General features: G+C 42.8%; 1 protein-coding gene across 9 annotated transcripts in view; it reads right to left on the bottom strand.

The window, feature by feature from the left end:
• LOC112221521 (rap guanine nucleotide exchange factor 3) overlaps positions 1-17,391 on the bottom strand; it is a 49,952-nt gene that overhangs the window by 15,847 nt on the left and 16,714 nt on the right. For all 9 annotated transcript variants that reach the window (XM_042303796.1, XM_042303792.1, XM_042303790.1 and 6 more), the window contains 7 exons: positions 6,940-7,046; positions 6,699-6,820; positions 6,394-6,574; positions 6,111-6,195; positions 2,318-2,378; positions 1,743-1,819; positions 777-923 (listed from right to left, as the gene is read on the bottom strand). In XM_042303796.1, coding sequence (XP_042159730.1) covers positions 777-923; positions 1,743-1,819; positions 2,318-2,378; positions 6,111-6,195; positions 6,394-6,574; positions 6,699-6,820; positions 6,940-7,046 — 780 coding nt within the window. The remainder of the gene's footprint in view (positions 1-776; positions 924-1,742; positions 1,820-2,317; positions 2,379-6,110; positions 6,196-6,393; positions 6,575-6,698; positions 6,821-6,939; positions 7,047-17,391) is intronic.

Raw genomic sequence — 17,391 nt, 5'->3', positions numbered from 1 at the left:
GTGAGGAAGTTAGGCTAGCAAGCAATTTCACTAGGTAGCCTATGAAAACAAAAAACTAAAAGCGTACTCTTCAAGTAGAGTGAGTCAACTTTTTTGTTTTACTTGCTTGCACACGCACACACACACACACACACACACACACACACACACACACACACACACACACACACACACACACACACACACACACACACACACACACACACACACACATACACACACACACACAGAAATCAGTGCCATGGACAGCCACATGATATTTAGCAACATTGGTTGGACTAAATAGTTTTTGGTATTTTTATGTTTGCTTTCAGTGTATTAAACTAAGCATATATAGCCTTGTTGATTTGATGATGTTTACATGTTTAAGTTGCTTTTTTTTTTACATGCAATATTTGCTTTGTGGACTTCACCGGACAGATGTTGCTCTCGGGTTTTGTGAGGAAACAAACGTATGTGTAGTTGAATTTATTCCACCACTGTGTGACTGTTGTCTTCTTGTTGTCACTGTCTTATTGTATATCACGGTGGTGTATGAACTAATGGGTATAGAGCAAACAATGCAATTATCACAACATAGGTTGTAGTATGACCTTTTTTACTGGCTTGGCTTCCCCAGTGATTTTACCCACACGCCCCTATTGATTTGAATAGAGTATGTACTGTACACAAAAACAGGTTGTGATCAAAGAGAACGTGTATCTACTTTACATACAGTACACACACATCAGTATGAATACGATATGCACCCATCTTCAGTTTGTAACCAAACTTACCTTGAGGATGCGTATGAAGTCCTGTTTGTCGACTCGTAGGAAGTGGCAGTTGTCCTCTCTCAGGATGATGGTGGCTGCTCTGGGAGCATCGTTCACCAGGGCCAGCTGCCCAAAGTCTTCTCCCTCATGTAACGTCGTCACCAGGCCCTGCATCACACACACACACACACACACACACACACACACACACACACACACACACACACACACACACACACACACACACACACACACACACACACACAAAAAAAAAGGCTCCTCCTGTGACCAAAAGGCTCCTTAACAACTTCTACCCCCAAGCCATAAGACTGCTGAACAGTTAATGAAATGGACAAATTTACATTGACCCCCTCAATGATTTATTTCTTTATTGTTTTGCACTAACTCTCTTGCACTGGCTCTATGTGCACATGTACTAGACTCTACCCACACACTCACACATACTACATTGACACTCCAACACAGAGACTGCATACGCTCACACGCACAAAACACATGCATGAATATTGATGCCACACACACTCACAAATAGAGACACTTTCACACTTAAAATACCCTGCTGGTACTCTGTTTATTATATATCCTGATTGCCAAGTCACTTTTACCCCACCCACATGTACATACTGTATTACCTGAAGTACCTCGTACCTCTGCACATTGAATCAGTACTGGTACTCCTTGTATACAGCCTCATTACTATTTTTATTGTGTTACTATTTCCTATTTTATTTAGAAAATATTTGTCTTACTTTTTAACTCTGCACTGTTGAGAATGGGCTCGTAAGTAAGCATTTCACTGTAAAGTCTACACCTGTTGTATTTGGCGCATGTGACCAACAATTTGATTAACTTGATTTGATTAACTGTAAGAGTAGTGTGAATACAATTCAAATTCTCTATATCCAAACTATAGTGTGTATCCTAAAGAATTGTACTCAATTAAGATAACTGGGGTAAAGACCTTACCTTTCCATGTGTGATGACATTGACAGAGCCCTTCCAGATGATGTACCAGGAAGTGCCTTTGTCTCCCTGACTGAACACTGAGAAACACAAAGAGACCGAGATGTAGGATTCACATCAGTTTCAACAGTCAGCCAGCTCTACCAGACAAGGATGTAGGCACAGTGCTTCACAGGTAAAGTCCAATAAAAACTAAAGGCTGGGAGGCAAAGTGCTGGTGATTTGTATTTTTTTCCCATGTTCACAAAGGTGCACATGGCATTTTCGGGTTGACATTTCAGTGTTTCAGTCAGCTTTGCCGACAGACAGATTTCTCTGACAATCTAATGGACTGATTGTCCAAGATAAAGATTTTGAGATATTCAAGTGGGTTTCAGTAGGTTTTACATCCGTGGCAGAAATAATTTGTTCTGCTACTGATGGACAGGTTTGTTGTATACTGCACTGAGGGGGAGGATGGTAACAGAGACAGAGTTTCTCTAGCACCTGTGGTGGTGATGTGGGCCCGGTGAGGCTCTCTTTCGCTCCCTCGCCCACCAGAGTTTTAAAAAAACATCACAGAGGACTATGACACTCACAGACTGTGCCTGCTTTGGCATGGGACTCAAACATCAGCACTGCTGCCAACTCCTTACGGACCTACAGGAAGAAACAAGGAAAGGGAACGAGACAGGATTAAACAGGGAGAGGTCAGAGGGAGGGTCAGTGTAAAGCCTTAGCGCTACAGGACATACGGTAGGGCTGCTTCCTCCTCTTGGACCCAGATTTAACCTATTCCTGGACTAAAAATAATTTCAATTGAGAAACTCAATTGAGCATTGCTTTGCAGACCAGGATTAACTTTATCTGGGTCTGGGAAAACCGCTCATCGTGTGCAGATTTTCTAGTCCACTGGAGGCTCAATTCACGTTCTAAGAACTGGGCCCATATTCAATTCCCTTTGGAAGAACTTCGCCCATATTCAATTCCCTTTTGAAGAACTGGGCCCATATTCAATTCCCTTTGGAAGAACTTCGCCCATACTCAATTCCCTTTGGAATAACATCGCCCATATTCAATTCCCTTTTGAAGAACTGGGCCCATATTCAATTCCCTTTGGAAGAACTTCGCCCATATTCAATTCCCTTTGGAAGAACTTCGCCCATATTCAATTCCCTTTTGAAGAACTGGGCCCATATTCAATTCCCTTTGGAAGAACTTCGCCCATATTCAATTCCCTTTTGAAGAACTGGGCCCATATTCAATTCCCTTTGGAAGAACTTCGCCCATATTCAATTCCCTTTTGAAGAACTGGGCCCATATTCAATTCCCTTTGGAAGAACTTTGCCCATATTCAATTCCTTTTGGAAGAACTTCGCCCATATTCAATTCCATTTTGAAGAACTGGGCCCATATTCAATTCCCTTTGGAAGAACTTTGCCCATATTCAATTCCTTTTGGAAGAACTTCGCCCATATTCAATTCCCTTTTGAAGAACTGGGCCCCATATTCAATTCCCTTTTGAAGAACTGGGCCCATATTCAATTCCCTTTGGAAGAACTTCGCCCATATTCAATTCCCTTTTGAAGAACTGGGCCCATATTCAATTCCCTTTGGAAGAACTTCGCCCATATTCAATTCCCTTTTGAAGAACTGGGCCCCATATTCAATTCCCTTTGGAAGAACTTCGCCCATATTCAATTCCCTTTGGAAGAACTTCGTCCATATTCAATTCCCTTTGGAAGAACTTTGTCCATATTCAATTCCATTTTGAAGAACTGGGCCCATATTCAATTCCCTTTGGAAGAACTTCGCCCATATTAAATTCCTTTTGGAAGAACTTCGCCCATATTCAATTCCCTTTTGAAGAACTGGGCCCCATATTCAATTCCCTTTTGAAGAACTGGGTCCCATATTCAATTCCCTTTTGAAGAACTGGGCCCCATATTCAATTCCCTTTCTAAGAACTGGGCCCCATATTCAATTCCCTTTCTAAGAACTGGGCCCATATTCAATTCCCTTTCTAAGAACTGGGCCCCATATTCAATTCACTTTCTAAGAACTGGGCCCCATATTCAATTCACTTTCTAAGAACTGGGCCCATATTCAATTCACTTTCTAAGAACTGGGCCCATATTCAATTCACTTTCTAAGAACTGGGCCCCAATTTCAATTCACAAAGCATCTCAGTTTAGGAGTACTGATCTAGGATCAGGTCCCCCACGTCCACATAATCGCATTCTTTGTGATCTGTGATCTAGGCCAGGGGTATTCAACTGGGGGTCTGCGGCGGTACTGCAGGGGTTCAGCAATGTTTAAAAATAAATAAACAAATATATATATATATATATATATATGCTGCCTTGATGACAGCTTTGCACAATCTTGGCGTTCTCTCAACCAGCTTCATGAATGGAGCAGGAATGAATTTCAATTAACAGGTGCGCCTTGTTAAAAGTTCCTTTGTGGAATTTCTTTCCTTCTTAATGCATTTGAGCCAATCAGCTGTGTTGTGACAAGGTAGGGTTGGTATACAGAATATAGCCCTATTTGGCAAAAGACCAAGTCCATATTATGACAAGAACAGCTCAAATAAGCAAAGAGAAAGAACAGTTCATCATTACTTTAAGACATGAAGGTCAGTCAATCTGGAAAATGTCAAAGACTTTCTTCAAGTGCATTTGCAAAAACCATCAAGCGCTATGATGAAACTGCCTCTCATGAAGACCACCACAGAAAAAGAAGACCCAGAGTTACCTCTGCCGAAGAGAATAAGTTCATTAGAGTTACCAGCCTCAGAAATTTCAGCCCAAATAGATGCTTCACAGAGTTCAAGTAACAGACACATCTCAAAATCAACTGTTCAGAGGAGACAGGGTGAATCAGGCCTTCATTGTCGAATTGCTGCAAAGAAACCACTACTAAAGGACACCAATAATAAGAAGAGACTTGCTTGGTCAAGAAACACGTGCAATGGACATTAGACTGGTGGAAATCTGTCCTTTGGTCTGATGAGTCCAAATTTGAGATTTTTGGTTTCGACCACTGTGTCTTTGTGAGATGCAGAGTAGGTGAACGGATGATCTCCACATATGTGGTTTCTACCGTGAAGCATGGAGGAGGAGGTGTGATGGTGTGGGGATGCTTTGCTGGTGACACTGTCTGACACTGTTTAGAATTCAAGGCACATGGCTACCACAGCATTCTGAAGCGATACGCCATCCCATCTGGTTTGCGCTTAGTGGGATTATCATTTGTTTTTCAACAGGACAATGACCCAAAACACACATCCAAGCTGTGTAAGGGCTATCTGACCAAGGAGAGTGACGGAGTGCAGCATCAGATGACCTGGCTTCCATAATCCCCCGACCTCAACCCAATTGAGATGGTTTGGGATGAGTTGGACCGCAGAGTGAAGGAAAATCAGCCAACAAGTACTCAGCATATGTGGGAACTCCTTCAAGATTGTTGGATAAGCCTTCCAGGTGACTACCTCATGAAGCTGATTGAGTGAATGCCAAGTTTGTAAAACTGTCATCAAGGCAAAGGGTGGCTACTTTGAAGAATCTCAAATATAAAATATATTTAGATTTTTGTAACACTTTTTTGGTTACTACATGATCCCATATGTGCTATTTCATAATTTTGATGTTTTCACTATTATTCTATAATGTAGAAAATTGTTAAAAATTAAGAAAAACATTTTAATGAGTAGGTGTGTCCAAACGTTTGAATGGTACTCTATATATATATATATAAAAGTGATTAAAAAAATTAAGATTATTATGAATATCGCTAGCAACGACAGAATAAACACATTTTGAATTACATACCTACAGTAGAAAGAGTAGAATATCTTATTTCAAATTATGACAACTTTAGTTTTTAAATCCTAATACTGAGCAAATTACACTCTTAGGAGTCAATTACACTCATAGGTTTTGAAAAAGCCCCCACCAATAGGCTACCAGTGCGGCAAGTGCTGCTGGCCCCTCGTAAGCTTTCTTGACCATATATCCTTGCCATTATCATTCACCTGAATGTTTTAGCTAACATATGATGGGGGTCCCTGGGTTGCCGGTTTGCCTGGGAGGGGGTCCCTGGGCAAGAAAAGGTTGAAGACCGCCGATCTCGGCAAAACTGGTGCTTTATTAGTAGTCCTACTCTGAGACTGTGAATGTGGGCCATGGACCGGTGTAGCACGGTTTCTACAGAACATCTTCTGACTAGACTCAGGCTGTACGCGTCCTCAATAGCACCACATTCACTGTAGAGCTCACTGCTTTTGGACAGCTCACTACTTTTGGACAGAGGCATATGGTAATGCAATACATAGGGAATAGGGTTCCACTTGGGACGCGGCCAAAGACAGGACAGGAAGCTGAGACTCACTGAGGTGGAGAGGTGAGCAGCAGCCTTGACATGAAGCAGCTCCTCATAGATCACCTCCATGTCCTCCGCACTACGCTGGCTGGGGCTGCAGAGAGGACGGGATACGCGCAGGTTACAATAGGGTCAGAGGTTAGGCCTTAGAATAGGATGATTGATATATGATAGGAGAGCAGATATAATACAATAGAAGTTTATTGTCCATCTGAGGATGGAAATTTCCCTTTGACTTGGAAGAGTAAAACAACCTTGATACAAACACACAGCATAATAAAATGGAACTCACCATTTACGTAAAATCATGGTCAAAAGAGCATCTGGACCAATCTGCAGTAATAACGACAAACCCTCCTGCAGCTCATCGTCTAATTGGTCCTTCTCATTGGTCATGTGGTTCAGTCCGAACTCCAAATCCAGGAAGCGGTAAAATTGGGTGTCTTTGTCATGGAAGTTTAACTCCTGCTTCACTACATTGTGATAGGAGACATTGAGTTTGGTTACACTCACAGCAGGGAGTGGTTGATTCTTGTCAAATGATCATATTTGACAATACATGATGATAATACATTCACTCTGATTAAAGTCTCTTACCATGAACAATGATTCCTTCATCCACCAGGACTTGCCACATGCCAACTGCCTGGCTCCTTGATTGGAAGCATTCGTTTAGCTTCATCAGCCAATCAACAAGCTCTTTCCCCGAACAACATTGTCTGTAAGGGAAAGAGTGAGATTTGTACATGGAAACGATCTAGCATTTTCATTTCAGAAAGACAAACATGCAAAGTAATAGTAGAAATTTGAAATCATTGACAGGAGCAAGGCCCCATACCTGTAGGTCTTCAGGTGATGCTTTCTGTCTCTGATCAGGCCAGGGCTACGCTCTATCAAGGCACTGTACACCACCCTGGCTGCCTTCAGAATTCGATCCGACAGAAACTACAAGGTGTGCGAGAAAGAGAGAGAGAGGGAGAGAAATACTGGGTCAAATACTTGACACAGTCAAATGTAGGCTATGTGCAAATCAAAATGTAATTGAACAATGGACCTCTTCCTCTGCGTATCATATGCACACAACCAACATGCCTTTACTTCTGTGTCATTTCCATGACGTGATAAAGACATGAGGTCATATAAATGAAGTGGGAAATGTGAAGTGTCACACAGAAGGTCTTGTGACAACAGACAGTGACAACAGTGACCCACTGTGTAGACATGCAAGGAGCTAGAATGACAAGTGAAAAGCAAGTGGCAGTGGCAGAAAGCATATATTCTGTGAGAAGCATTACAGGAAGGTGTTTGGCTTTGCAGGGTGTTAGAGTCCCAAATTGTGCGCGTGTGGGAGGAGAGCTGGTGAGAATGTGTTATGAAGAGAGTTACTGCACTGCTAAACTCTCCCACACCACACACATAACTGTCTCCTCGTCAGAGAGTGAGTGGATGCCACTTGGCTACGTTGACAACTTTGCCATTCTGAGAGTTTTCACTTTGCCTCCTCTCAGATTCTCTAAGTAGTATCATTTCTAATACACCTCCCAGTCATTTTTTCCCGTTCCCTGCCCCCTCCTATCTCGCTCCTCTCTGCCATGCTCTACCACCCAAACAGAATGTCAGAAGAAAAAAAAACTAGTGTAAAATTTGTATCAACCACTGATGCAGACTAAAGCTTATGTAACTCACAGCACATTGGGTCTGTTGCTGTGCAGCCTATTTCCTACCATTTCCTGTTTATACGCAACCTCCATGACAAAACCAATATTACAAATGGCTAAATATCAACATTTACTGGTTTGTTAATGAACTAGAATGTCTTCATTTCACTCCCTTCCACTCAATATGTTCTTGGTCCTAGTCTTGTGATTCCACGAGTGACTCACACAGTTGATTGTTTGTTATTGGGCTTCCTTCAGGGCTCTGTTTGTCCAAGGTGGTGGTCTTGAGATTCAGATTGAACTTAACAAAGACCATTTCCTTTAGCTTTTGTCTCCACTTGGCGTGGTGTTGTGGTGGATGGTGATTTCCTAGCCTCCTCTCCCAAACGCCTGGCCCCTAGCCAGGCCTCAGCCCATAGCCTGCTCTGGCTGGTGTTGTGGTGGATGGGGCAGCCTGTGATGCCCTCTCCCCTCTCTCTCCTGTCACCAAAGCCAGGCTCCTAGCCTGCCCTGGCCAATGGCTCTGGCTCCAAGCCACTCGGGATGAAATGATTGGCTCCTGACCCGTGACTGATCTGCCGACTCCGGCCTCGTCAAAGACAACACAACCTGACAGAACCTGGGGTTCTCATCCATTTTTCAGAACCATGTACAAAAGAACGGGGAAACCTGCATGCTACTTTAAAGTTCAAAGAGACACACCTGCTGTGTGAGAAGTTAACTGAGGGGTCCCCCAAGCTCCCCATCCTCCAAGTCCCCCTCTTCATACCTGTTTTCCCACAGGCTGTCCTGCTCCCAGACCTAGTGTCTAAAGACTGTATGCATCATTCTGAACCTTTCATCCTCTCCACTGACTGCAGACTGTTCCCAGGGGGCTGCAGACTGGTCCCAGGGGACTGCAGACTGGCTCTACTGGCTGTGCTGGCTGGAGGTCACCACTATTCCCATGTGCCCTGACTGTTCCCGTGGGACCACTAGCTACCACCATGTTCTCAGCCTGGTCATCTCTGACCTCTGACACTGAGATAATAAACTCCAAATGCATAAATCCCCCCATCATCATTGCAAACAAGCTGGCATTTCTACTGACTGTGATCAGCTTGCAATCTTAAACACATTTTCTTATAACAACAGACCAAAACAGAATGTTTCATACAGCACATCCTGGGTACAGCACCCCACCTACTAAGTAGCTAAACACACAGGACATAATCACTCATCATCAATCTGTTCGGTTCTGTATATACTGGAAGAACAAAAGCTCTAAATCTCTGTGAACTCTGTGATGAGCAACTTGAGAACATGTAGATCTACTAAGCACGTAATCTAGGGCAATGGTTTTCAACGGGTGTGCCTTGAGAAGCTGTCCAGGTGTGCTGCAAACCTTTCCCCAATCTTGATTCTTTTTTTTGAACACACTTATAAATGTGACCTGTGGAATGCACATTCAATTTTGACTTGGGAGCACCACTGCCACACAGATAAATACATTGTTTATCTTGAATCCTGATGCCTAGTCACCTTACCCTAAAACATACCTCTATCACTCCAGAATCACTGCACATTGTAAATATGGTATTGGAACTGACCCTGTATAAAGCTTCTTGGTTATCTTGTTTTTATATCTTGTGTGTTTTTCTTCTACCTTGTGTTATTTTTAGTACTACATTGACATTGATTACTGCCTTGTTGGGTTTAGCGCTGGCAAGAATGGCATTTCACTGTACTTGTGCATTTGACATTGAAACTTGAATAGCTCACGGTCACATCTGTATCTACAAATCCAGTTTGCTCAGGCATGTTGTTGCATTTTTATCAGTTGAGGGGCGCACATCATGAGCAAAGTCCTTTCCCACTGGACACAGACGTCAGTTCAACGTCTGGTTTTGATTTACATTTGGTTGAGCTGTCATCTACTGTGAATTCAACGTGAAGTCAACAAAACCTTTCACCATGTCATTCGGTTTAGGTTCAAAGTTAGGTGAAAAAAAAGACGGAATGCGTTACGTTGATACTTTTTGACAAATCCATTTAGTTTTCTATGTTGATTCATCACCGGTGCCAAGCTTCCTGCCCTCCAGGACCTCTATACCAGGCGGTGTCAGAGGAAGGCCCTGAAAATGGTCAAAGACCCCAGCCACCCTAGTCATAGATGGTTCTCTCTGCTACCGCACGGCTAGCGGTACCGGAGCGCCAAGTCTAGGTCCAAGAGGCTTCTAAACAGCTTCTACCACCAAGCCATGAGACCCCTGAACATCTAATCAAATGGCTACCCTAGACTATTTGCATTGTCCCCCCCCCCTCTTTTACGCTCCTGCTACTCTCTGTTATTATCTATGCATAGTCACTTTAATAACTCTACCTACATACATATTACCTCAATTACCTCGACTAGCCGGTGCCCCGCACACTGACTCTGAACCGGTATCCCCTGTATATAGCCTGGTTATTGTTATTTTATTATTATTTGTTACTTTTATTTTATTATTTTAGGTATTTTTCTTTAAACTGCATTGTTTTGATTCCGGGCTTGTAAGTAAGCATTTCACTGTTGTCACGCCCTGACCTTAGAGATCCTTTTTATGTCTCTATTTTGGTTTGGTCAGGGCGTGAGTTGGGGTGGGAATTCTATGTTTTGTGTTTCTATGATTTTCTATTTCTATGTTTTGGCCGGGTATGGTTCTCAATCAGGGACAGCTGTCTATCATTGTCTCTGATTGGGAACCATACTTAGGTACCCTTTTTCCCACCCGTGTTTGTGGGAAGTTAACTTTGTTTGATGGCACATAGCCTTAAGCTTCACGGTTTGTTTTGTATTGTTTATTGTTTTCTCGGCGTCATTTCGAATAAAAGAGAAAATGTACACTCACCACGCTGCACCTTGGTCCAGTTCTTTTAACGGCCGTGACAACTGTAAGGTCTCCACCTGTTGTATTCAGCGCATGTGACAAACACAATTTGATTTGAGCCAATCTCATCGCAATGATTTATTGGGTTGAAATAATGTGGAAACAACGTTGATGCAAAAAGTTTTTGCTCAGTGGGTTGTATCAATTTACTTCGCCTGTGAGTACAGTTAGCACAGGCACGTCTGATTAAAGGCGCCACATGGTCAATCTGCATTGGCAAGGTCAGGGCATTCATACTTCTTACACTTCGCCTAGTAGCACAGAGCTGCTGTCAAGGAAGTAAGTTTGTGTTTATTCCGGACCTCCCGCCCTCACCTACCGTCACCCATTAATGTCAATGAGGAGCAATATGGAGCGATGCACAGCGATGCAGAGCTCAGTTACATTTAAAAAATGGTCGAGAGCTCAATTGGGCCTCTGCGTGCCTCCAGAGTCTCCGCAATATGCGTCACATTCCGTCCACATTTTCATAGGAAGAATAAATAGGCTTTTATAGATTTAGCTGTACCACAGCCTCTGCCATACAAACAAACACAGCATGTATGGCTTTGTGTTGGTGGTTGCACCTTTACAATGCAGAAACCCACAAGGCTCTAGCTCAAACAGTTAAACACTAAAGACCTATTTTTACAAAAAAATTGCACGGATTCGTGGGACGCTCTTGCAGAGGTACACACAAATTAATCATCACGAGTAAGGAACTATGAAAATAGTTTAAATAAACTGTATTTCATCTTTAAAAAACGTTTGTCACAGAAAATAGAGAATTTTGCAGTTGGGATCAGATGAGATGTGGGTCATTACCACTAAATAAATTAACAGGGACATTTTTGGTGAGGTGCTAAAAATGGATCCCATAAAGGTGTGCTGTAGTTCAAAAAAAGGTAAGGAAGCACTGATCTTAGGGACTATAGCCCATGTGTTAGTAGTATAGGCAGGAGGAACTCCCTGATTGTTCCCGACCCCATGCATCAGGTTGCAGAGTAAACGGTTTTCCCTCAGGTGTGCCAGTGCTGGTGAATGGCATACTGTATGTACTGTAGAAGTGGCCCTTTCTCTCTCACACTGCTCTCTCTGACGTTTCAGGTCCGGAACAGGCTGAGTATGTGCTTTAGATAAACATTAATGACACACTTTCTTATGGAGACCAAGTCAAAGTCTGCCTTTGAAAGTTATGTCTGTGTTTGAATAGTGTAGTATCACAAAAGGAACATGGGCCTGTTAAAATGTTTTTTATATTTGTGGGTGGGTTGGTTTGTGTCTGATAATGGCTAATGTGGTCTGTGGTTATGGCCTTTCCACCCACACCTTTTCCCCCCTTCTTATAACAACACTTACAGTGGGGAGAACAAGTATTTGATACACTGCTGATTTTGCAGGTTTTTCCTACTTACAAAGCATGCAGAGGTCTGTCATTTTTTGATCATAGGTACACTTCAACTGTGAGAGACGGAATCCCGCCCTCACCTACGGAAAACAAAAATCCAGAAAATCACATTGTATGATTTTTAAGTAATTAATTTGCATTTTATTGCATGACATAAGTATTTGATACATCAGAAAAGCAGAACTTAATATTTGGTACAGAGACCTTTGTTTGCAATTACAGAGATCATGTTTGTCTGTAGTTCTTGACCAGGTTTGCACACACTGCAGCAGGGATTTTGGCCCACTACTCCATATAGACCTTCTCCACATCCTTCAGGTTTCGGGGCTGTCGCTGGGCAATACGGACTTTCAGCTCCCTCCAATTATTTTCTATTGGGTTCAGGTCTGGAGACTGGCTAGGCCACTCCAGGACCTTGAGATGCTTCTTATGGAGCCGCTCCTTAGTTGCCCTGGCTGTGTGTTTCGGGTCGTTGTCATGCTGGAAGACCCAGCCACGACCCATATTCAATGCTCTTACTGAGGGAAGGAGGTTGTTGGCCAAGATCTCGCGATACATGGCCCCATCCATCCTCCCCTCAATACGGTGCAGTCGTCCTGTCCCCTTTGCAGAAAAGCATCCCCAAAGAATGATGTTTCCACCTCCATGCTTCACGGTTGGGCTGGTGTTCTTGGGTTTGTATTTATCCTTCTTCTTCCTCCAAACACAGCGAGTGGAGTTTAGACCAAAAAGCTCTATTTTTGTCTCACCAGACCACATGACCTTCTCCCATTCCTCCTCTAGATCATCCAGATGGTCATTGGCAACTTCAGATGGTTCTGGACATGCGTTGGCTTGAGCAGGGGGACCTTGCGTGCGCTGCAGGATTTTAATCCATGACGGCGTAGTGTGTTACTAATGGTTTTCTTTGAGACTGTGGGCCCAGCTCTCTTCAGGTCATTGACCAGGTCCTGCCGTGTAGTTCTGGGCTGATCCCTCACCTTCCTCATGATCATTGATGCCCCACGAGGTGAGATCTTGCATGGAGCCCCAGACCGAGGGTGATTGACTGTCACTTGAACTTCTTCCATTTTCTAATAATTGCGCCAACAGTTGTTGCCTTCTCACCAAGCTGCTTGCCTATTGTCCTGTGGCCCATCCCAGCCTTGTGCAGGTGTACAATTTTCTCCCTGATGTCCTTACACAGCTTTCTGGTCTTGGCCATTGTGGAGAGGTTGGAGTCTGTTTGATTGAGTGTGTGGACAGGTGTCTTTTATACAGGTAACGAGTTCAAACAGGTGCAGTTAATACAGGTAATGAGTGGAGAACAGGAGCGCTTCTTAAAGAAAAACTAACAGGTCTGTGAGAACCGGAATTCTTACTGGTTGGTAAGTGATCAAATACTTATGTCATGCAATAAAATGACAATTAATTACTTAAAAATATACAATGTGATTTTCTGGATTTTTGTTTTAGATTCTGTCTCTCACAGTTGAAGTGTACCTATGATAAAAATTACAGACCTCTACATGCTTTGTAAGTGGGAAAACCTGCAAAATCGGCAGTGTATCAAATACTTGTTCTCCCCACTGTAAATAAAGTCATTTTGTTACCTTCATTCTCTGGCTTAGTGACAGTAACTGTTTCAATAACTGAATGTGGTGTGTGGGCTTACTATATTTGTGCCCATATTCTGTGTTAAATAGTGTCAAATTTCTACTAGTGTTCTGAAGTTTCCTCTGTGGGCGAGTCTACAGTCTCCCTCTGTGCTGTGACCTTGGTGGGCTTTGTTCTCTCCTCTTCTGTTCTCTCTGGAACATGACTGTACCTGGAGGGAGGGATGGAGCACCACGCCGGTGGGCAGAAGAGCTGTAGGAACTGCATCTCACATCCCACTCTCTATACAGACAAGACCACTTCAGACCTTCTGAGGGGTTATTGTTTCCAACAAGTACACTTCCTCCCCCATTTCAGAAATACCAAGCTACAGCACTGGATTTTTTTTCTTCCTTTATTCAAAACAGGAAGTGCCAATTTAGGTAAAAAGGGCTGACGGCATTGATGATACGTTTTTTTTTTTTACCTGTGTGAATATACGTAGCACCAAATCCCAAATCACAATAACCATCTTGATCATCATCAGATAACTAACAGAACAATCTCAAATCTCTAAACCAGGAGTCTCAAACTCATTTTCCCAGCTCGCAAAATTCAGTCTTCAAAGAGGTCCGGAGGGCTCATCTTAAAATGAATTACAGTAGGAAAGTATTCAGACCACTTGACTTAAAAAAAAAAATGTTTTACAGCCTTATTCTAAAATGGATTAAATAGTTTCTGTTCCCTCATCAATCTACACACAACAACCCATAATGACAAAGCAAAAACAAGTTTTTAGAAATATTAGCAAATTTAAAAAAAAATTAAAACATGAAATATCACATTTACATAAGTATTCAGACCCTTTAGTCAGTACTTTGTTGAAGAACCTTCTGCAGTGATTATAGCCTCTAGTCTTCTTAGGTATGACGCTACAAGCTTGGCACACCTATATGTGGGGAGTTTCTCCCATTCTTCTCTGTAGATCCGCTCAAGCTCTGTCAGGTTGGATGGGGAGCTTCTCCCATTCTTCTCTGCAGATGCGCTCAAGCTCTGTCAGGTTGGATGGGGAGCATCGCTGCACAGCTATTTTCAAATGAAATGAAATCAAATTCTATTGGTCACATACACATATTTAGCAGATGTTATTGCAGGTGTAGCGAAATGCATGTGTTCCTAGCTCCAACAGTGCAGTAATATCTACCAATTCACAACAATACACACAAATAGAAAGTAAAACAATGGAATTAAGAAATATATAAATATTAGAACGAGCAATGTCAGAGTGGCAATTGACTAAAATACAGTATAATAGAATACAGTATATACATATGAAATGAGTAAAGCAGTATGTAAACATTATTAAAGTGACTAGTGTTTCATTATTAAAGTGACCAGTGATTCCAAGTCTATGTATATGGAGCAGCAGCCTCTAAGGTACACGGTTGAGTAACCGGGTGGTAGCCGGCTAGTGATGGCTATTTAACAGTCTGATGGCCTTTAACAGTCAGGTCTCTCCAGAGATGTTCGATCGGGTTCAAGTCCGGGTTCTGGCTGGGCCATTCAAGGACATCCAGAGACTTGTCCCGAAGCCACTCCTGCGTTGACTTGGTTGTGTGCTTAGTGTCGTTGTCCTGTTGGAAGGGGAACCTTCGCCCCATTCTGAGGTCCTGAGCGCTCTGGAACAGGTTTTCATCAAAGATCTCTCTGTACTTTGCTCCTTTCATCTTTCTCTCGATCCTGACTAGTCTCCCAGTCCTTGCTGCTGAAAAACATCCTCACAGCATGATGCTGCCATCACCATGCATCACCGTAGGGATGGTGCCAGGTTTCCTCCAGACGTGATACTTGGCATTCAGGCCAAAGAGTTCAATATTGGTTTCACCAGACCAAAGAATCCTGTTTCTCATGGTCTGGGAGTCCTTTAGGTGCCTTTTGGCGAACTCCAAGCAGGCTGTCATGTACCTTTTACTGAGGAGTGGCTTCCATCTGGCCACTCTACCATAAATGCCTGATTGGTAAAGTGCTGCAGAGATGGTTGTCATTCTGGAAGGTTCTCCATCTCCACAGTGAAACTCTAGAGCTCTGTCAGAGTGACCCTCGAGTTCTTGGTCACCTCCCTGACCAAGGCCATTCACCCCCAATTGCTTAGTTTGGCCAGGTGGCCAGCTCTTGGAAGAGTATTGGTGGTTGCAAACTTCTTCCATTTAAGAATGATGAAGGCCACTTTGTTCTTGGGGACCTTCAACGCTGCAGAAATGTTTTGGTACCCTTCCCCAGATCTGTACCTCGACACAATACTGTCTCGGAGCTTTACAGACAATTCCTTTGACCTCATGGCTTGGTTTTTGCTCTGACATGCACTGTCAACTGTGGGACATTATATAGACAGGTGTGTGCCTTTCCAAATCATGTCCAATCAATTGAATTTACCACAGGTGGACTCCAATCAAATTGTAGAAACATCTCAAGGATGATCAATGGGAACAGGATGCACCGGAGCTCAATTTTGAGTCTCATATCAAAGGATCTGAATACTAATGTACGTAAATAAGGTATTTCATGTTTTGTCTTTTTCATTTGCAAACATTTCTAAAAACTTGTTCTTGCTTTGTCATTGTGGGGTATTGTGTGTAGATTGATGGGAGGGGGGGGGGATTATTGAATCCATTTTAGAATAGGCTGTAACATAACAAAATGTGGAAAAAGTCAAGCGGTCTGAATACTACTGCACTGTATATTTCCTTGCCATGAAAATGTTTAACAAATTGTCCTCTAGCCATCACTTTCTGAATTTTCGATGCTCCCTGACTGTCTATCTTAAGTTTTGATGACTGTTAGCAAGCTGGACAGAGTAAAGAGACTATAACATTCGGTCAATTATAATTTCTACAGTTTCTATTTGGTTTTAGTCATTTCAATGTCAATTGACAATCGTCCCCCCCCTTCCAAAAAATGTCAAACTAAAAAACAATTTTTTTACAAAAAACCACCCTTGGGTCAGATTGAATCGTCTCGCAGGCCTTGAGTTTGACACATGCTCCAAAGACATAAAAAACAAGAACAACAACTACCAAACAAAGCACCAACAAAGCCAACCTCCCTGTAGCCTCGCTACTGTTCTCCCATTAGCTATAAGACCTGCATCCTCTCTCCCCTTTCCAAAATACACACAGCACTCACACAGAAAAAGCCCGTGGGAAGTTAGGAACATTCCAAGGCTGACTGGATATTTATTAAAGATACTCCCTACATGTTCAGTGCAGAAAAAAAACATAGACATGAACTCAACTTTAATGTTGTATCGGCCTATTTACTGGCATTGATCTTTTACTGTGTTTTCATTCTTCCTGGAGTAGAAGAGAACACTGTTCCACTGTTTTTATTGCTGGAGATTCTGGATGCATCAAAGTGAGACCGGCTGTGTGTGTGTGTGTGTGTATTCAGACGTGTGAGCGTGCGTGTGGCTGCCTGACTGCGTCTATGTATATTGGGTAAAATAATACCAGTCAGGATCCAGGTTTGTCTTTCCATTTCAACATCGTTATCAGGCTGATTTCTCCTGCGAGGGAGCTATTGAAGGAGCAGTTAGATAAAGGAGTGAGAGGGTTGGGTCTGCTCTGGTCAGGCAGGGGGTAGTGAGGGCCTGAAGGCGGGGGGGATCGTGGAGTGTCCTTTAGACTCCTTGTGACTGCAGTGCTCGCCTGGATTGGAATGTGTTTTTAAAGACTCCACTGCTCAAGCAGTGATATTAGGAACTC

Source organism: Oncorhynchus tshawytscha, linkage group LG22, assembly GCF_018296145.1.
Source record: "Oncorhynchus tshawytscha isolate Ot180627B linkage group LG22, Otsh_v2.0, whole genome shotgun sequence".
Classification (NCBI taxonomy): domain Eukaryota; kingdom Metazoa; phylum Chordata; class Actinopteri; order Salmoniformes; family Salmonidae; genus Oncorhynchus; species Oncorhynchus tshawytscha.
The sequence above is the reverse complement of the archived record's forward strand: the minus strand, read 5'-3'. Positions and strand labels throughout refer to the sequence as shown.